General features: G+C 36.7%; 1 protein-coding gene across 7 annotated transcripts in view; it reads right to left on the reverse strand.

Annotated features, from left to right (window-relative positions):
- The window catches only part of PRDM2 (PR/SET domain 2), a 73,590-nt gene that overhangs the window by 48,439 nt on the left and 2,438 nt on the right, over positions 1 to 22,713 (reverse strand). For 5 of the 7 annotated variants that reach the window (XM_055704012.1, XM_055704014.1, XM_055704013.1 and 2 more), the window contains exons 2-5: positions 17,230 to 17,303; positions 7,851 to 7,968; positions 6,506 to 6,609; positions 2,912 to 3,064 (exon numbers count right to left, since the gene is read on the reverse strand). In XM_055704012.1, coding sequence (XP_055559987.1) covers positions 2,912 to 3,064; positions 6,506 to 6,609; positions 7,851 to 7,968; positions 17,230 to 17,238 — 384 coding nt within the window. In that variant the 5' untranslated portion in view covers positions 17,239 to 17,303. Of the gene's footprint in view, positions 1 to 2,911; positions 3,065 to 6,505; positions 6,610 to 7,850; positions 7,969 to 17,229; positions 17,304 to 22,713 lie in introns of those variants that run through there. The other 2 variants (XM_055704015.1, XM_055704018.1) reach the window with 2 other exon arrangements.

Raw genomic sequence — 22,713 nt, forward strand, 5'->3', positions numbered from 1 at the left:
TCTGATACAAAAGGTGAGACAAAACCAAACCTTTAAATAAAAATCAGACATACAAGCAACTGTATTTTATAAAGAAAGCAGAAAACAGCACCATTTTTTCCCCCCCAAGGTATGAATTTTTCCTGCAGTTTCAGGTATAGGATAGTGAAAACCAACAGAACAGACAGTATTTAAATGCCTCAAGACAGTAACTTGCCCTTGAGACCACACATTCAAAACCTCTTCCCCTGTATTATACTTCTCCTATGCTGTCAGTCACTTGCAGCTTAACTTCCAATTTCTTCACGTTAACTTTATTTAAAAAGCCTGCTTACTATATATTTGTCACTTAAATAAAGAAAATAAGTTTACAAAACACTAAACAAAAGCTTTCTTAATGCCCTCCTTTGGTTTTCATATTCTTGGAATGGTCAAGAAATCAAGACACAATATTTGATTTTAAATATTCCTATAAAAGTACAAGAATAGTCTACTTGTGCAATTAAAAAAACCCACAAAACATGACTTTCTAAATCCTGACCTGATTTATCAGTATGCTGACTGAATGCTGAATATTTAATGGTAGTGAAAACTGTCCAATTTCACATCAAGTTTTCACTTCAAAAATCACCACAGATCAATATTTTCCTTACATAGCACTTCTCTAAAAAGTAGAAGAAAATAAGATATATTGAAATAGATGGTTCAAGAAATAATTGGAGTATCAATATGCACTTTTAAGAAACATGCATTACTATAGACTTGGGAGCTTGCTCCATACTGGGGGGGGGGGGGGGGGGGGGGGGAGGGGGGAAAGTTAAACTTTACATTATAACCTAGTTTTGCACACTGAAGCAACTCGGGACATTTCTGCAGCCACCTCTTAAAATTACCTGCCAAGTTACCTGTGCCATGACAGCCCAGGAGCAGCAGGAGCGCACCACTAACCACGGCTGCAATGCTTCTTGGACTAACTTGGTCCTGGGAACAGTTTGGTTACTTCTGAGCAGCACGAAGCTGGGATTACTAATGCCAGCTATCCCAATTTGGCTCACGCAGAACTAGTTTGAGCATGTCCACACTGCGCTCCTGGAACTAAATCTACAGGGCAGAAATGACTCAGTGGTTTTGTACCAACTCGGGTCCCAGCGCCCCACTTCGTGTGACACACCAGCCCAAAACTACACAGAGCTGCTGCTTCGACACTGGCCTCTACGGGGTACAGCGGCAAGACTCAGCACAGAGGCAACCTGCAGCTAGTGCCACCTCTGATGTAAAACTCCCTCCAAGTAGCATACAGTGCTGACACCAACGTGAATTTCCAGAAGCCTGACTAGGACTGGTATTGCCAACACTGAACTGAAGCTAATAAACACACTCCTCTGAGTGGCTGCTGCAGGGGCAAAAAATAAAAAAAAGCAAGCCTGAAGACGACGATTCTTTGAAGAACTCTTTCATGTCCCAAACTCAAAATCTCACACTGCAACAAATCCCAGACAGATTTTGAAACCAATAAAACTGATCCTTATAGGCTGCTCTGACAATCTTCAGAAAGAGCTGCTTGGCAGCATGATCTTGTTGGCAAGACCTACCAGGATAAAATTCATCAGGTTGCAAGAAAAGACAGTCAAAGGAACAACAGGGCATTTCAGATGCTGAGGCAAGCAAGGTATTTGTTATTCTGTCAGCAGTGCTCAGCCTCTTTTAGCGGTGCAATTCTTTCCCAAAGTGCAATATTATCCACCAGAAAACAAGTCTGAAATATATGAATGCTTGTCTTTCACAGGACTAAAACCTTTGCAGAAAAGATTCAATGAGAGAAATTCAAAATGTCAAGAGTGACTCCAAAAGCACACATAACCTTAATGAACTGATGTGACTGTGGGCAAAGGCAGAGGCAACCTAAGATAAAATGTCTAGGGAAAACTAAGCTGACTACAGGTCCACACTGGGAGCCTGCCCTCAGTGAATAAACACTGGAGAGAGTCAATAGTCTGACTGGCAATAGCAAACCTCTACCTGAGTGCTATCTCAAAGCTACGAGAACGTTCAGAAGTTTCAAGCTAGTTTGAGTGACCTAAAAATATAACAGTTTTACATATTGCTATACTGCCGAACTGCATGGTATCAACGTTATTAAGTGACGACCAGTTACTTAATAGATGTTGGTCTTACCAGGAAATGTAAGGAACTGCAACAGCATAACAGCAAGCCTGCATATACCCCAAAACCACAAAACCATTTTAAATAGAAACCAAGTTGAGCTATACATACTCGGTGCTAGTAGGTTGATCAGAGATTCAAGTAACGCTATAGCCACAACATTCTAACACTAACACACTCTATCACTACTTATAGGTAAACTATCTTTTTTTCTTGGTTTGGGAGATACAATGCCCCAGGAATTACACCCTTTTTCCTGCCCCCCATATTCTCTGAATCAAACTGGAATGGTATAAAACCAGGAAAACTTGTTTCATGAAGCTACCCATAAAAGCGTCTTGGCAACAGATCTTTGTCATACAATGCAAAGCCCATAAAATTAACAGATTTCTGCAAAAAATCCTCTGTAAAAAGTGTCTTGGTATCTACAGAAATAGAAAATCATTTATTTTATGTAATCTGCTATAGTTTTTCATTCTAGTTTGTATCCAATTTGGTACTACAGCAAATCACTGACCAACAAAATAGATTTAAAATTCATACATAACCTGCATTTTAACAGTAGATCTTAATGTCAACTGTACTGTCACAGAAGAATTTAGACCAATGAAATGTACCATTTGCAGTATTTTCATTGTATTTCATAACATGTTTTAAAATCTATTCAATACAAATAGTAAAGAGAAAAGAAGGATTTGAATAAAAGGGAATAAAAAGTATTATTAATAAAATGTAACAGAGCAGTAAATGATTCTTCAGACACTGGTACCTTTAAACTTTTGTAGTATATGGTCCTGTTGATCTCCAGAGGAAACAGATTTTGCTCCTTTCCCGAACGTGCCCAGTTTATATACCGGAGCCAGTTCCCTTTCTCTGGATCAGTTGCATCAACACACATCCATCCCAAGTTTGGGTAATACACCTGTGAGACAAAAATGGCATTAAGCAAATGGACAACTTAACACTGAAGCGTACACGCACTAAAACACCTCACATTTTAAAGCTATACAAAGCAGTAGTATCTAAGGGCAGAGATAACACAGGGGACATGAGCAGAGGTGGGGTTGTACTGGGTGGGCAGCGTCCGCTGTCTTCTGAAATCTTTTTAGTGGAACTGGTACAATGGGAAAAAATAACTTTTGGTGTGCAAGTCTTTCTCTTAAGTTTTTGGGCTCAAAAGCCAAAATAGTAAAAACATTTTATGCTTTCTTTTCAGTCTGGCAAGCCTGAAATTATTCTCTAGATTTTGCATTTAATAAAATGACCGATTTTAAGATATAAAAGCCATAAGAGGTTTACTTTTACTATCTGATCAACTGAGAAAAGTAACTATATAGAAACATTTGCTTTATTTGGAAAGATAAAGGAAAGCACAATTTATATCTAATCTTTTTTCAGAGTATTAAAGAAAATCTTAACCTTTCAGAAATCTTGTGATTACCCTAAAAAATTGACCATGTTCCAAGATGCTGTGTAAATTCTTTGGTTTCCATTCTTGGAGAAAAATTTAACGCCTACTCCTGTTTTACATTTCAAGACAGCTTGCAATAAAGCAAGGTTACTGACATCTTCAGTATTTTCTGATGACAGGCAACTCTGCTTTTCTTTCAAGACATGTTATGCATCTCCCACTCTTCTTATCATAATACAAGTCAGCTGTCTGTAAGAGCAAGCAGTGGATGCTATGTATTTTTTTTTTTCCCAACCCGAGAACACACCACTTTGGCAATAGGAACTATCATTCTTCAGTTACTTTGTCTCAGAACACCGGCATACTAACAGGTACACAATGTCTCAGAAGCACTGGGCAGCTCACAGATTTTTTAGAAAAACAAAAAAGGAAAAAATATGTGCAATTTGATTACATATTATTTACTTGTTTCCTTTTGCTTAAGTCTTTCAAAATCAGTGTCTGCCTAGAAGAGCTCTTTTCAAAAACCCAGCCTCCCTAGCTCACTACCCCCTGCAACATTCACTGCACTATTGCACGTAAGAAATAAACTAAAACTCTGATTTCACCATCTTTCCCACTCTAATATTGTAGCTTTTTATTGTTTCTGATACTTACTTTACAAGTAATTCTAAGTTTTTTCAAACCGTTTTACTTTTTCATTTTCAAGCACATTTCTACAACAGCTTAAAACATGAACCATTTCATAAATTTGATTCTTTTTGTATTGATGTACTGTTAGTTTAATGAAATAGAATTTTATCAATAAAGGTAAAGCCTCAATAAAGATACCAAAATCATCTTAGTTTCCTTCCAAGCAAAAAGAAAATATCTTCCTTACTTAAACTATTCCAGCATGGACTTCATCAGCTGACTGTTAAAATAATGTTCATCAGCACACACAGCCCTTGCAACATGAAAGCATAAACAGCTTCACAGATCAAGACTGTAAAAGCAATCCTTTTGGTTAAAATGGTAGAAAGGAGCAGAACAATGCTGTGCAAGAGTTATCAGGTATGGAATATATAGCAAAACATAATACTTTATTACTTTTTTATATATTACTTTATTATGTTATTGGACAAAATTAAATACTTCGCTACTTTTCAGTTAAAGCTTCTGATTTTTAAAACATTGTTTAAAAGCCTTGTGCACTTTGAAAAAGGAAATAGCTCTATTGCAACTTTAAGCAATTCCTGCAAACCCCAGTGAAGATCCTTCATCACAGCTGTGCCAGGCATTCTGACGGAGCTGGCACTTCCCTCAGCTTTCAGTCACCTGCCGTCATTGCCCTGTCTATGGCTTTTCTCCGACAGAAAATGGAAATATGTTCAAGCCTCTGTTTCTCTCCTGAGACACAAAACTCCTTTTTCAGAATGATCCTCTAGCATGACAATTTATAATTATTAACATTGACTGGAGATGCCAGCTTTTCGAAGGCTTACTTTTTTTGTCAGATCAACTTCACTGAAGAAACTAACAGGGTTCTTGTGGAAAAGGTTGTTCTAGTTGGAGGTCCATATACCTAACTACTCCCACACACCACCATCCTTTTACAAACCGTATTTTCTAAGATTCTGGAGCAGTTTCAGATATCAGCATATGGGGCCAACTGTCGTGGTCTCATTTCAGCTGCTTTTTTTCTAATTCCAAAATCAGTATTAAAGCAGGACACAATTACTCTGAAATCTAGCAGGGGTTCCCATTATTACCTGCATTGCAAACTACAAAACAGCTTGTTCAGGACTATCATTTCTCAACATAAATTTAAAAAAACATTAAGATATGTCCACTGAGAACATTCATAATCAAGCACGGAGAAAAACAATTGCAAGGTCAATAATTGACTTAACTGATTCAATCTCACTAACTGTTCTTGTACCAGATCAAAATTGGAGATACCTTATGCAGTGGAGTTTGTGATAATATTAGCTCAATGCAACAAACACTATACTTTAATGCTTTACTATTTTCCTGAATGTGAATTTGCATTTATGCAAAATTGATCTAGGTCAATTCATCTGATACACATACAGAACTATCCAGTGGTTTATGCAGTTTAGTTTCTGCAGGCCAGGGGGCAGAAGGATGACTGCTATCAGTACCTTTAGCCTAAAAAAATCTGTAAACTAACAAGTTCTGTTCCAGAACATGCTACATCACAGTTCTTCCATTCGTCCCCTCCCTGACCATCCATTTTGCTAAAGCCATTTGCTGTGTGTGTCTTCAGAAGGACTGAAGAAGTCTTTGTAAGTAGTTACGAACTGTCTTAACAGCAGCAAGATAGGATTCAACTCCAGATTAAGACACCTACATTACATAATATCCAACGTCTTATGACTATCAGTGAAGCTTTAAGAACTATTCAGCTGTCCAGACAGTATTTGCTTTAAGGCAAGCCCAAACACAAGCAGCACAAGAAATACTGCAGCAGTTGAGAATTTTTATAAAAAACCCCAAAAGCAAAACCAATTCCCATAATAAAGCTGTTTTGCAAAAAACTAAATGAGGAGGAGTGCTATGGCTTTTTAAAGAGATTCCATATCCTTCTAATTTCTCTCATTTCATAAGCAGTTGACAGTATTCAGTTGCAGAAGGGATTCACTCGGGGTTCAAGCCAACAAAGCAAAGCTTTATCAGCAATAGGCTCTTAAGGGGAGGTGTGATCCAGAGATAGTATATCAGAAAATTAATACAGCAATTTCAACCAATGCCAATAGTTTGAAGCTTTGTAACTCAGAATGATTGCTCAATCTAAGTATCTGTAAATAACTACTTGCAATTGTCATCATAGCTAGATGGCAATTATTTCACATCATGTCTATTTCTAAAACCTCCGGAAAAATTAAAGGCTAAAGACAAAATATTGACCTAGTGACAGACACCTTTTTCCATTTATAAACTATATCTTACCTCCCACATGTATACATTGCTCTTAACTTGAGATCTTTTTTTCTTGTCACCAACAAATGGTCCGAACTTCTTGCCTTTTAAAATTGATTTTGTTGCCCAGACACCTGAAGAGACACGTATCAGTAGTTAAAACTAATCTGTTATCTCAAGCAAATCTTCTACTCACAATTCATATTCCTTAAGACCATTTTATATGTGTCTATCTTAGATTGGGGAGCATCCTACAACATTAAGATCACAATAAGGGAACTGAAGTTTACTAAAATGAATTCAAAAATCCTCTCCCCAAAACTCACTTCAGTCACGAAAGGTTTAAGTATTTACCTGGTTTCATTCTTTACTCACAGGCTATTGTAGCTCTGAAGACAAACAACCTGGATTTTTCCTGTACTTCAGGTGATACTCAAAACAGCACAAGAGCGTGACAGGTTTTACATTGTGAGGTCCCGGATTTCAGCTGTTCTGTGACTAAACATGTTACTAAATCAAAAATCCTATTTGCTTTCTCTGAAACAATGCCAGGCAAATGAAGCCCTCACAAAATCTGTGATTAATAGTATATTTTGAAGAAAAAAAACATTTAGGACTGCTTAACACACGTGCATCTGCCTGCAAGTTTATTGACAAGACTTAACAGAACTGAAAATGGGCAGCTGCATTTCACATTTTATAGCATGAAAACTAAGAACAGATTGACAAATCATTGCAAATTAAACCGGACATCTCATTCAGAACATGCTAGATCAGGTTCATACTAGAAAAGCTTAACCTTGCTCCAAGGAGCTCACAACCTGTTACTAATGCATCTATTGTCAGGCTTACTCCTCAAAACCTGCAATTCTGACTTCCACCAAAGTTCTTCCATGTTAAATTGACAAAGCCGCCAAGTATTTTGAACACATGAGAGAAACAACACTTCGCTCCATACAGCGGCTTTCAAGTCTGCACTGAAACCATTCTAATAAACTTTTTATATTGACTGGATAGTGAGATACAGCATTCTAAAGAGAGACAACAGTAAGATAGTTACAAAAAACAAAACTGTAACAGTGAAAGTGCCATAAGTGAAAACACAGCAGTGAAGCAACATATCAGAATTTTCACAACCTAATCTGTTTGCACCCTGGTCCACCTCTGACCCCAATTCTGATGTTCTAGAAACATCACCTTGGGATGCTGGAGAAACTTAGAAGTCGTCCACTCTTTCCAACAGAAATTATTTCAGCTACATGCACCAGACACCATCTCTATCCAGCACAGGAGGGCACTACGTTTTCACAGCAACTGTAATTTATATGAGCTAGTGTAAAAATCTTCATTTTCTTTTCACAGTTGTAGCACTCACCAAGCCGTGTCTTGTCAACAGCAGATGGGAAGAGCCTCACGTCCTCAGGAAGCCCCCTAAGCACATGCTCAGGTACATCATCTAAGGTCTCCACAGCGACAGTAGGCGCAGTTGTGTTCTACAAGTCAAAAAGCCAGAAGGGCCAATACTATTAACAAATAAAAACATTAGCACAAGAGATGATCAACCGATGCGACCTACAAAAACTCCCGACTTGAAATGGAAGTAAAATTTCCAAATTGCCATTTCAGCTAGGGTCCCCTCCATCAACATGCTAATGTAGAAGTATCTTTTTATCAGAACACTCAAGTTTTCACTATTTTTTTTCATTACACTTGTTTGTGCTTTAATGCAGAACTCTAAGACCACATTACATATATGTAAAACACCGATAAAGTTGCTGTAATTGTTCTTTCACATTAGTTAATGGATGCATTCTGACTACAAGCTGTATACAGTGAGTAAACCTAACTGAAATGGGTTTCATGTAGGCCATTTGCTATTTCATTTGTTTTCCCTGGCCTCTCCTTAAAAACAAATTCAAAAGCCTCCCCTGAGTCACTTGGAGAATACAGCTAAAGGTATCATCCATCCTTTTCCTGTCTGAATATGACTCACCTGGCAGCACTACTAGATTACACTTAAAGATGAATGAACAGAAAAGTACTGTGAAAATATCTGTATTTTTCAGAATACAGTTTTCATGAGAGTTCAGGCTTAGTGTTAAGGCTCTGAAACTGCTCATTAATATGGTAACCTAAAACATCTATGGAACGGTTTTCAGTTGCATTATTTTCACTGATCACTTATGCCATGAGAAACTACATTTAACAAGTAATTAGGTCAGTAACACCATTGTTACATGCTACGTTATGTTGAGACAACATTCCTTTGTACCTTTTCTAATTAAAGTTCTTCCTAATTTTAGATAAAATACCTTGTAAGGTTGATCGATCTGCCTAGTCTGTTATGCTGAGATGACTTTCTTAAAAAAAGTATCACATAAGCATTCACTGAAACAGTCCTAAAGTTTTAATGGCTATGAGTTATAACTATAAAAATCTCAGTTCCTTAAACATTCTACTGAAGCATTAGAATTACTCTGATTATACAACATATTTGTAAGCAATATGTTTAATTCTGTTTTTAAACCAGACAACTCAAATTTTTTAAAAAATCGTGCAGCATGAATACATACCAGCTCTTACATAACCTGCCTGGAAAGTCTAATTTAATTAAAAGAGGTAGATCAATTTTTCATTTAAATTACAGACAGCTACAATAGACCTAATCTAACATCAGAAAAGAATAGGTCTGAATAAGTCACAAAAGGTTTTCATTATTTTACATTTCAGCTGTATACTAGATTTTAAATACAGTCTCTACCACTACAAAATGTTTCTGACTCCTTCTGAAAGACTAGCATATTTAAAAGCAAAACATGATGCTTTTAGTAGAAATCTTTGTTGGCTATGTACTTTTTGAACACCAAATAGTGATGAGAGAAGTTGTTTCAAGTGTTTCAGGACCTACACATCATTTGTCCAAATTATACTATTGAAACATGTTACTGGCAATTAAAGCCAAGAGAGGCAAGTGAACTGCCATACCAGGATACACGGATTGAAACAGTATGCAGCATAACAGCCAGAACACAGGGAGAACAGGAGGTTTTTTTCATTTTAGTTCATAACCATCCTACTGACAATTTTTTAAAATCCTGGGGTTCCTACAAAGAATAAGACAGTAAAAGCCCCTAAACCAGAGGTATAACGCAAATTAATACTGCACGAAGGCGACAACCTCATTCCATTACCTTTTCTTAATACCTAGACACTCATCTTCTGAAAATTCTGTTTCAAAATGCAAAACAAATGTGGATCAGATCAAACCAACCTGCTTGAGCCAGCCAAGCAGTTTCCCCACTACGGCCCTCAGCAAGTAAATTTCACTAAAGGTGAGTAAAATCATATAGATTTGATCAGATTGGCTTCAGATGCACAGCGCTTAGCTTATCTTTATCATAATTGACAGCATTAATGAAAAGCATCACTGGAAAAACATTCCTATTTTATCAACCATCCACTGACTTAACATAAACATCTGTCTATAAAAAGTAATGGTGACACTCAACATAATGTACTCACACAATTCTAAGCATTTTCCATTTTCTATGTACCCTTCAATCCTTTGAAGTGAAAACTGAGATCTACTGCAATTTTCCTGAACATTATTTGTGTTTATAATGAAAGCTACCTGGTATTGCAGCCTAGAGTATAAGGACACCTCAAAGTTTCAAAACAAAAGGGCAATTCCAGCTCCACCACAGCACTTACAGTCTGAGGTCCAGACTCACTCGTGCAGCCTTCCATTTGCGTTTTGTCAATCATTTCCTAAACATGCACATAGAAGTTCAAACGAAACAACTGTGTATGCCTCTGTGCATAAAGGAATGAATGATGTAAAGTTTCAGTAACAGGAATAACTTGCCTAGAAACACACAAGTGATGACTGTGGAAATACAGTGCAAAGCCAGAACATCAGCTACCCACCACACAGAGTATAATTTCACATATATTAGTAATTCTTTTCTTCCCCTTTTCAAATTATGACTTCCAGGCATACTCAGTCTTATCAGTCCCCAAAGCACAATCTAAAATAGTTTCTGTATTGCCTTACATGAAAACGTATCACTTGTGAGAAAGACTAAATGGTAACTTAAAGAGAAAACCATGAAGTTCTGAGAAGTGCATACAGTTCACAAAAAATTACTTGGTGTACTTACTGAACTGAGGATGTTGCAGTAAACTAACTACTTCAATGTACATACTAGAGCTTGCACTTGGGTTACACCATCTACTCTGCCACAAACACAGATATCACAGAATCACCGCACGGGCAGGGCTGGAAGGGCCCCCTGGAGATCATCCAGCCCAAGCCCCTGCTGAAGCAGGTTCTCCTACAGCAGGTTGCAGTCTCATGTCCAGCCAGGTTCTGAACCTCTCTGGGCAGCCCATCCCAGCGCTCCATCACCCTCACAGTACAGAAGTTTTTCCTCACATCCAGATGGAGCCTCCTGTGCTGCAGTTTGTGCCCGCTGCCCCTGGCTGCACCACTGAAAAGAGCCCGGCCCCGGCCCCTTGGTGCTCGCCCTCAAGAGATTTGTAGACACTGGTCAAGATCCTCTCTCAGCCTTCTCTTCTCCAGGCTGAACAGCCCAGCTCTCGCAGCCTTTCCTCCTCAGGGAGATGCTCCAGTCCCCTCCTCATCCTTGTAGCCTCCGCCAGACCCTCTCCAGTGGTTCCCTGTCCCTCTTGAACGGGGGAGCCCAGACATGGTTGGTCAGGCATGATTTCCCCTTGGTGAATGACATTCTCTTCCTCCACTGGCTTTGAGATGACCTCCAGGAAGAGCTGTTCCATCACCTTCCAAGGGATGGAGGGCAGGCTGACTGGCCTGCAGTTTCCTGGGTCCTCCTCCTTGCCCTTTCTGAAGGCCCAAGTGATGCTGGTTTGTCGTATACCCTTTACTACCCAGTACTGAAAGTCATGTGGACAGAGCCAAGCAGGAGACTAGTGATGTGCATAAGACCCTTATGGTAGAGTAGCTGACATGATGAAGCTTGTATTTTAATACACTTTGCAGAGCTACTACTGGGTCTATTACTGTCTTTCTACTGCTCTATTTGCAACCTGAAACCATGTAATTCCACTGCAAAGATTGAAGTTAAAGTATCTGCATGTCAAGTTTACTGCTCTGCAACAGAGTAAGTAAAAAACAGCTTTTAGAGAGAATAAAGGGGTTTAAATAATGACATAAAAGTTATTATTTCAGTATCCTAAATGTTAATCATAATTCCTAAATAAATCAACAGCTCAGAATCCTTAGCCAGCAGGTTATAATTAATATAAAAGACTAAGTTATTTTTCTATTAAAGTTCGAAAGGCAATAGAAAGCTAATAAATTATTTATGAATGTCTAGTAAGCGATTAGTTCCATTTTAAGGAGCCTACAAGGTTCAATAGGCTGCCTGTACTATTATTCATACTATTATTTGTATAACACAACAGAAAATGCTACTTACACTTGTCATTAAACAACTAGCTCTCTACTACCTAATTATAATCAACAAACCACTGATAAAAGTGACTGGAATTTCAAAGCTACAAGCATGCACGGTTTCCCATAAAATCTGTCCATATTATGAAAGAATTGTGTGTGCTGAGAACTAGGCATATATTGAACCACGTGCCACAGCCCTAAAAAAAGTACCTGCCCTCTAACATCAAACTTCAATCGTTCTGGTCAGAAACAAATACCGACGGTGATGGCAGTAAATAATAGGAAGGATATTACACTTAAGCTCTGAACAAGCTTTAGGAGGGGTTAAACTGAGAAATAACAACTTGGGCAACACTACGCTTGTCCAAGTAAACCCTGACTTTATGGAAATTATTCTTGCTTTTACATATAACCTTAAAACAAAGATATGATAGAAGTTTTCATATACTGAGTAATACTTGGAGCCTTTTCCACTGAGCACTTACGAAGTATGTTATGCTGAAAGTTTAATGGAAATACATTTTAAAATACATCTCCATATGCTATGAAATTTAAGAATTTAATCTCTGAAGTAGAACAGAGAAAGCTGCTCAACCTTTTCTATTTAGCACCCACTCTTTGTGAGGGTGCTATGTTAGGCAATTTTTCTCCGTATTTATGAATGTGACTTGCTGAGTTAAGTTACAAGAACATGTCTTCTGCCAGCTTTAACAGCAACAATGAGAAAAATGGTAAAACTGGAGTCGCAGCAAGGTTATTCTATCGCTGCCTTGATAAGCCCTAACAGCTGCACAGACACATCCTAGAGAGCTATATGTAGGGGAGAAAGACCCCCAAATTGGAAACCATGGAAGGAACAGAATGCCAGAAATCTCTTCCCATCCAAGAGAGCGAAGAGACTGGGGGCAGGGGAGGGGGAATCTTTATTCTTTAGTTATAATAGCTGAAGCCTATTCAATGCAGAGCAAAGTTCTATTTTGCTCTTCCAACAATTCACAAGACAAAACAGTGATGAAAGAAGTCTGATTTTCAGACATCTGCTACCCTTGAACTGATACCCATGAAGCCATGTCTCATCAAACGAAAAAGAAAAATGTTCTCAGCATATCAAAGAAACCTAAATATTTTTCCAGTACATTTCCCCATGATTTCATTAGGGAATAACGAAGCCTATTTTTCATAGTGGTTTCTAACAAACTGCATATCAGCATAGATGAGGGGGACCACAGAGAATAAACAATACAGCCATCGGAACGATGAAAAACAAGTTTCAAGCTAACAAAAGTAGGGTGGCTCTATAGCTGGGTTTTATTTGGAGGTTTGGCTTGTTTGGGGTTTTTTTGGGTTTGGGTTTTTTGAGGTTTTTTTGGGTTTGGGTTTTTTTGGGGTTTTTTTTTTTGTTTGTTTGGTTTTTTTTTTTCAACCACAGCTAGATGAGCAGTTAAAAATCTCAAACCTGCAAATAAATTTTAACCCACCAAAACTTTAAAAATCAGAGTCAATTGATTTAAGACAGAAGTGTCCAGCACTGTGTTATATCCTCTGATGTGTCTGGCATATTCGTTAATAGTCACACCTCCTTTTATCCATAAATATTCCAAAAACATTCTATCATTTTAAAAGTTGTATTTGTATGGAGTAATATACAATCAGAACTTTATTTTGCGTGTACCTACATAAATCAAAGACTAGCAGCTACATTCAGAGAATACAACACTCAGACTCATTTGACACCTGTCATATTAATGGAACCAGAAAATTGGCTATGGTCTAGTACATAACAATACATTTCACACCTCAAACGAATGGTAATAAGTAACCAAATACTAAACAGTAAAATAAACAACAATTTAGTTCAGTCAAATCAGTGCAATTTCATTTTATTTGCAATCTAAATGTAGCAACTTAAAATATTTTCCAGATCACAACTTGTCCTCAAGGAATGTCTGTCTACCAAAAAAAGAAATACTGTATTTCAATCATTTTTCCACCAACACAGAACAATCACATTCAAATTTATTTTTCTGTCTAAAAATTCACCTCTTGATAAGGACAGCATACTGGTGCATTTCCTACAGCCAACTTTACATTTAACTGAAGACTTAATACAGTATTCTTCACTCACTCCCAGGCAGCAATGTTGAATACAAAAGCACTTGAAGCTTATTTCACTTTTAAGCTTCTTACTCTGAAGTTCATCAAAAATATTACATGGCTAGCATTCATATTAGCTGGGGTGAAGTGACTTAAGAGCAACGGCAAAAAAATTAGCTGAGGGCTGAAGGGGTTCCTTTAACTGAAACTATCTTTTCCTGGTTCATTGAATTCAGAATCCAGTGACTTTGACAGCACCTTTCACCACACTGATTAAGCAGTGTTTCACACCACTTTCAATATAATTGTACCTATGTACCAATTAGACTATAATGTTACAAGCAGTATTTGAGCAGAGTAGAAACAGCACCTGCAACAAGATGTTTACAGATGATCAGAGATTAGGGTGAAAAGGAAAAAAAAATAATCCTGAACTGTGTGAAGAATGACAAACAGTATCATGTTTTGGTGGAAATAAGACTAAGACAAACGAAAAGATAAAGGAAAGGATACCATTGAAGAGAGGGGGACACGGCAGCAAAGTTCAAAGAGGTAGTGGTGAAAAGGACATGAAGTGACTAAGGAAAACTGCTGACACAAACAGCCAGCTAGTGTAAGAACGGTAAACCAGAAGCAGGAACAACTCTGCTTGTCCAAGGACCTTGTTTGGCTACCCCTCTTTGCCACAATTTCACTGTGTGTGCTTGAAAATTAAAGGCATATCAGAAATATTTTAAATAATCATTGAAAAACTCAGAAGAAACAGGGGGAAGGAGATTTGGAACAAGTGCAGGTGTAATTTGTTAACATATGCCTCACGATTTTTTTAAGTAACTGCCCATGCAGTTTTCCAGGTAGCACACAACCTTCTTCCTGCTCTATCTTAATGCAGTCTGAGATGCAATAAATGCTACCAATCAAAACCCCATGTTCGCATGGGTTTTTCAAAATAAATTATTCAGCATATTCTGACAAAGTAGTTTACATAGTAAAGGAAGATGTCTTTTTAAAACAGATAGAGAATGCACACTGTCTATCCTGTGACAGCCATCTTCCAAGAAACCCCAAAATATTAATTTCAGCAACAGCTGTTTGGCAGTTTTTTGTTACTCCTCCTCCTGCTGCCTACAAGATGACCATATCAAAGGTTTTCCTTCACTACTTCAAGATTCCTATGAGATAAACAATAAAACAAAATCTTTTTGTACAAACCAAATTAAGAATAGCCCAATTAGTTTCAGCGTCACTGAAGTCACATCAAAAGCAGAGATAAGCAGAATGCAAGAAATGAGATAACAGAACACTTGAAAGACGTTTGGCATCATGCAAAAACATTTCTTATACAGACCTGGCACTACAACTTGTCAACAGTGAATGAAATGACAAGGGCGCTGCTAGAAAAAAACACCACAGGGTTGATAAATACACACTTGATATGAATGGTAGTTGAACAATAAAAAGCCGTATGAGCTCTGCACACTCTGAAAACTAAACGTGAAAGCCAGAAGCACCAAGGACTCTAAGCTATTGTAAGTATTCTCAGAGGCAGGGTCACCTTGTTATTTAATTGTAAGATGACATACATCACAGCACTGCATAAACAATATTAGCAGTTCCAATAAGAAAGATTACTTTGTTTTCATACAGCACAGAAATCTTACTTAATTCTAGAAACAGATCAGGGGCGAGGGATCACAAGAACAGGACGCAGGGAGATATGGACACACAAATGAAATGCTAAGGCAACAGCCAATGATAACAATTACAGATCAGGATCTACAGCTTTCAGAACTTTAGCACAATCCCAAGATTATCATAACGTCTAACGAAGCGGGATTGTTACTCAAGCAGACAGAGCAACTGTTCACTTCATGCCACTGAGCACATTCAAAACAAACCTCAGAGGTTAAAAAATGTTAAGTCTCAAGAGAAATAAATCATGAAGCAATAGATAACCAAGCTACCCCAAACTAGACTACTAATGCTTAGAAGTGTGCAAATGTAAATGTCATTTGCATTATACAGATGATAATTTATATTTGTGTATAGGTATTGTATAAATATGTATTTTAACAATACGTATTTCAAGGCTCTAATAAAGATTATATTTTGCTTTTCACTTTTAAAATATGCACATACATATTGAAAATTTTTTACTTTAAATCAAAGGAAAAAAGCAACAAGAAACATCCCACCAACCCATTTCACACTGTAATTATTTATATTATATATATACTTCTACAGCTTCAGTGAAAACATACTTCAGCAAGATGCTAACTGTATTCAATTCAAAACTGCTGAAGATCAAATAAGGGCATAAAGGGAAATAAAAGCACACATTAGATATAGGTATCAATAAAAAAAGTATACAAAGCATTTTACAAGACTCTGTACCGTGGTTGTTTTTGGCTAAGAAAGCTTCTGATCATAGCTGCCTTTTTTAGCAAATTAAAAATGGCATTCCTTCAGTTAATATCCTACATTCACACTCCCATGCCAAAGGGACATCATAAGACCATCCAAAAGAGAAGCACTTATGAGAAAAGTTTAAGGCGACATACGCTTTTCCTGTAAGTATCTTTAAGTAATACAATTGTGCATGACAAACAACCAGATGGATAATTCCTACTTGGATAGACAAATGTAAAATAAAATCATGTACACCTGGCACTGATTAAAACAACACCCTCCAATCAGGATATTCTTGCATCAATATAGTAGAGTACCGCAGCACAAGAGAAATGCGCTTTCTCGGTCTTTTCACTTGATGCTAGGGAAATACGTAGGGTTCCAGGAAAGTGTGAAACTTCCTGATCAATCAGTTTGTGTGACACGTTGTTCACTGGACATTTGAAATGGCAAAGTGGTTAAAAACAAACAAAAAAAAAGGAAGTCTTCAATTTTCAAGCCACTTTTATAAGGAGCTGAGTTATTACCAAAAGCCTCAGGTTGAAATAGATTTTTCTGGAGAGGTGTTCTTATAAGAGGCGCCAGCAGTAATAACTTACATGTTGCTAAAGGGAATTCACACACAAAAAACTTAAATCCATGAAATAAAATAAATCTTACAAGCATACACATTGTGGCAAGGAGGATTATGAAATTTAATCGCACTGAAGACTTTAAAGAACATTTCTTTTTTAGTGGATTATTTACTTTTCTTATTAATAATTAACTGTTCTAACACCTAGGTATTTTGATAAAGTCTTACTTTTATACTCACCTGATTCATTTTGAATTCCTGTTGTGTTCTGAAAAGATACACACAACAAAGAAACTCCTGTGATTACATGAGCCCTAAAAAGAAAAACAGACAATTGTAACACGTACCTACCTACAAGTTTACATTGAATTGAAAGTACACACAGACCTCTAGTTTCTCTTCCTAAAGTATTTGTCACAAAGGAGCACAATGCTTTGTAAAAACATCTGCTCCAAGCTACAGTTTTGTTGTTATAGCTCCGATGTATATATTTAATCGCAAGACGGGTATCCATCATTAATCTTTCTCCCAGTTCTAAATGATGATGCAGCAGAAATGAGCTCAAGTATGATTGTTTTCAAAAACAAGTTAGCTTGTTTGAGACTGAGTATTTTTAAGATCTCTAGCAGTCAGATCTCTTTAAAATTTAGTATCAAAGCATTATGAAAGACCTTAAGTGGTTTTCAAATTAACAAAATGCATGCATCTGAGTTTCTACTCTCCCATATCAGAAATAGGAAATCCTTTAAACTGAGCCTTTCATTAACATATTTTATTACACTAATGCATTTGGCGTTCTTGTTTAACAGAAGCCTGAGATTTCAAAATGTTTCAAACAAAAAAATCCTAGTTCAAGCAGTCATCAAATTTGGAAACTCATGACAACACAGAAGTTATCAGAATGATGCTGTATCTGAGAGTCTAGACTAATCAACTCACTTTTTTTTTTTTTAATACACACAAAAAAGCATTATTGCAAGTTACATTGGAAACTACCCTTCCTGGTGTCACCCAGAATTTCCAATAAACACACACCCTTTTTGGGGGGTTAACCGGTGCCTAATCACTTAAAGCTCTTTATTCAAGTACTGCTATTTCTTCCCTGTCTTTGGTTTTCTTATTATAGCAATGAACCACTGGTTTTTTGCTAAGTACTTTGTATAAATACTAACATGTAATATAAACTACATTGAAGCAAAATATACTCCCAATAAATACTCAAAAAAAATTCATATAATCCTTCACATCCTTGCACTGTAAGAATTCTTAATGCTGCGTAACAATGAAAATACTTCCCAGTGTCATACAAATGTTGCATTGCTTAAGAAATTTGTAAGAAAAACAAAAACACCCTTGAAAAGGATATTTATGTTGTATACAGCCCTTCCAGGATTAACTCCTTTGGTTCTAATATTTCCCTATCACATGAGCATTTAGACCAAGAGCTGAAACGTTTGTATTTCAGTTCCACTTTTGCAACTTGTTCTGTGGGATTTAGTTTGCCAGCAAAGACCAGCTACGGGATGAGGAGCTCCATCTGAACAGCTTTAAACATCTGAAGAAAAGCACTCCTTTTGGAATGTACTTTTACAACTTTCTAACTTATTTCAGTACATCTGCCAAATACAAATCAATTCCTAGGAATGATGCATTCCAAGCAATTAATTTCTAGAATTTCCTCTACTGAGAGAGAATATATGTGACACCAAGAAACTACCAAGCAGTCAGGAATGCTCCACAGGTTTCATTGCGAGTTACAGTCGCTCCTGAGACTGTTAAATCTTGCCATGACAGTAACGTCCCTTTGGCTCTACATTTCTCATGCACTAGCACACAGTTGTTTCTCATGCATCTTCCACACACCCTTTACTTCCCTCAGCCTTGATTTTCCTTCCTGACAAACATGATTTCTACTTCAGACATTTTTACACAAGTGCTTTAGGCAAATGGTTTCTGAAATTCGAGGCACAGACTGCCTGTCATCTGCTGAAAGTGGCCTTAGCACTTGGAAATGCTGATTAAGGAAAAGTAAAAACTGGAGTCAGTATAAACTTCTGTAGTTGAGGTGAGGCCGGAATAGCAGAAAAATCCAGTGCTCTTATTCATTGTTCATTGGGACAATACACACACAATGTCAATTTATACATGAAATGTTTTGGATAGCAAGAGAGGCATCAAAACATTTCCTAGTGTGAAAAACAACTTATTTTTAGCAACAAATGTCTTGGTTTTCCATACTTGGCTACAACACGAAAGACAACTATTCACATAAAGGCAACAAAAGCACAAACCTTTTATTGGCATGATTTTAAAGTGCACCCTGATGAGCTGTTATGGCTGTAGCATATGAGTGTAAGTGGTTATTGTCTCCAGCTGCCTATTTCTACCTTCTCTCCTCCCTCTCACTGAAGATTATCAGTCCCTCAATGACAAGGGCTTAACTGTTCACATAACCATTTTCCATCATGGTTCTGAAAAGTGATTTAGAAAACCTATCCTAAGAAGCGCACATACCTTACACTGTGGTAAATGACAGTCATCTGAAGCATATATGTCATTTTCAACACTGGCTACAAGAGGAAGGCATTTAGCCCAGAACTCTAGCTGTGTAAAGACAATGAAGACTTAAAGCACTGTCTTACAGAAACAAACATCCAACACCATCACTACTAAACATAAAGAATTTGAGAGACAGCAAGTAAATATCAATTAAGTGATGGGATGAAGGGATCAATCCTAAAGGAAAGTCCTACCAAGCTGAGAAGTTCCTCTAAGCTGAGCTTTCTTACCAGAGTTGTTAAATAAATCTGTGAAAATTTTGAAAAGTCGACACTTTTTTTTTTTACTTTGTTTCGTTTAAGTAGTAAAAATACACTTTTATTGCATTTCACATACTAATTCAAAACTATTTTGCTTAGAATTAAAATTGTTTTCAAAGAATTTTGAAAACAAAAACTAAGCCTGGTATTTTCACAAATTTTATAAATGCTTTATTCAGCTTTTACAGAACTGGCTATATCCAAACCTCTCAAGGGTATTTCTTCAGAGAAAATGACAAATTTTACCATACTGATGTCCTTAAACATTCACATAACACAGTTTAGTTAGATTCCTAACAGACGGCACATTACTCTATACTCTTTCAGCTACAAGCAACCAGAGAAACCAGTTACCACAAAATGCAGTTACATGAGCAATTAAGCTACAGTAAACCAAAAGCTTCAGCTATTTGTAAAGCTATTAGCTTAAAACATACATTTAATCTTAGAATTTTATTCCTGCAGTTCTGACAAGTTACACGTATGAACTCTCTAACTGAAAAAATGCCTGAAAATATTTCCCCATTTTTCCTTTCTCCATGTTACCTGTTTTATTAACAATGAACTCAACTATACGGAAAGCAAGATTAATAGCACTGGGCAGGGGGACAGGGATGATGATGGGGCGTGGGGGACACACAATTGTACACAGACTTACGTACAGTCACTAGCTTTCTTTCTGCCTAAATGAAACCTTGGAAAGACAAGGTATCCGTAACACTAGATTTGGGGTTTAACTTTTAGTACATAAAGTTCAACAAAACCAAGAAAATATTAAACAAATTCTCAACTGCTGCACAAATATTAGTTCCCTGTATGATCAATGACTACCAACACTGTACTTACTCTTGTCACTGCAAGCACGAACAAGCTTTCACTTCCTACATTAACGACTTTCTTAGCTACACACAGTGAAGTCCAATGCAAGTTTTTCCAGGAAAGCCCCAAAGAAAATGATACTGCTCTGATTTGTCATTAGGGGAATTGTGATATATTAATTTAAAAGAAGTGATAATGACCACATTAAATCAGTTTTAAGGTTAGCAACAGTCTACAACGGTGTTAGTACTTTGAAAAAGTCACATCAGAAGCTCCATCAAAAGAGAGGCAACAACTATTTCAATTCAACCTTTCCTCAAAACTCAAGAACATCCAGCTGCATCTATCGAAGACCTCAATATTGTTAATTACATCTACCACAGTAAACTCTGAAGATTCACTGAAGTCCCTAAGAAAAGATAAAGGTTCTATGCCAAACATGACGCACACTCACCAGTACAGTAACCTGAATTTTAATTGATTTCCAGAAAACATTGTCAAGCCATATTTATTTCAAACCACTACCTACCACTGTTTATCTTGTGAGTACAAAAATACTGTGTACTTTCTCAAACCATTAAAGCATCCAGGAAACAAACACATGAGAAGATGACGTACTGCATCACATAATCTTAAGAGTTTCAGAAAAGTATATTTAGAAAGGCTCACTGTTAGGCAACAAATAATATTTATTTGGATAGGAATATACAAGGCATTCATATTTACAGCAACACCGTAGTCATGTTAAAATTAAATGCTTGAAACAAAAAATATTTTTACCTTATTTCTGAATTCTACACTTAATTTTAAATATTCCTTTACAAAAAATACAAGTTACTGGGAATAAAGTTTGCAAACAAGAGCAAGTAATTTTGTACAAAACCAATATTACAGATGATCTTTTTCAAACTGATTCAAATGGTACTTCTAGTATGCATTCCCAGGTTTTACTGAATAGTCTATCTTCTGATTTTATAAGCTACATTTATCGCTTCTGTATGTGGGGTGTTTTGGTTTGTGTTTTTTTAAATTCCAGAAGCAAAACTTACGTTGGAAGAGAATGTTGCTTCCAATTCAGAGAAAAGAAAAACCAGGTATAAGACTATCAATCCTATTTTGGAAGCTAAAAACAGGACATGCATTATGTTACTGCTCTGATGAAAACACGTTCATTACAGAACAAAACCTGAAAGTCTCAAGTCTGCTTTCCTAATGACCACGGTTTCAGGCAGGGATACTGCAGTGCTATTTTTTGTTTATTTTTTAGTTGAAGCACATTATATTTTATTAATTTTTTATCATCAGGATATTTACATTTTTTCAGTTCAATACTGAAATACTCTAACCCACAAAATTTCCAAGTATTAGGTGAAACAAAGCTTATAAAATAAAATTAAGTTCGTGTTAACTCTGAAATATTAAAATAAGTATTTGATGGAAACAAGAAGCACTAGCTATGGGCATTTAGTTGCACATACATTTTCGGTTACTCAAGACTGCTAGAATAATAATGGAGAAAAAAAATGGGCAAACAATTATTTTCTGAACACCAAAATCTTCCATTAAGAAAACAAGGCTTTGCTTACTGCCATGTAACCAAAATAAACTGTTACACCTTAGAAAAGTTTATTCAGATAACCAAGAAACCACCAACACAAAAATAAAACCCAAGTTTATTAATTAAACAGCAAGTAGTCGGGAGAAGTCAACAAAAAATAGCAAGTCTCTAACAACTGCAAATATACAGAAGTACCATTCCAATCTTCACACATAAGTACACTTTTAATTCTACTTGCACAGACAGTAAATGCAAATGAAAAATTCCTCAGAGAAGTATATTGCTGATTTCCTACTACGTGAAGAAGTCCTATCAGTCATTTCTTTTTACAATGCAGGACTCAGTCTCCCACTTTTGACTACAGGCATGTCTGATACAGAGGCAGAGAAGAAATAATACAATCAGAGAAAACACAGTGGTAAAAGAAATTTTTTCATGGAGGGGGGGGGAGTCACTAAGTATCAGGATAGTATCTGCCCTTTCACATGCTAACAAGTTCAACAGCAAATATATTGCAGTACTTTAAAA

The sequence above is a fragment of the Falco cherrug genome, chromosome 3, assembly GCF_023634085.1.
Source record: "Falco cherrug isolate bFalChe1 chromosome 3, bFalChe1.pri, whole genome shotgun sequence".
NCBI lineage: Eukaryota > Metazoa > Chordata > Aves > Falconiformes > Falconidae > Falco > Falco cherrug.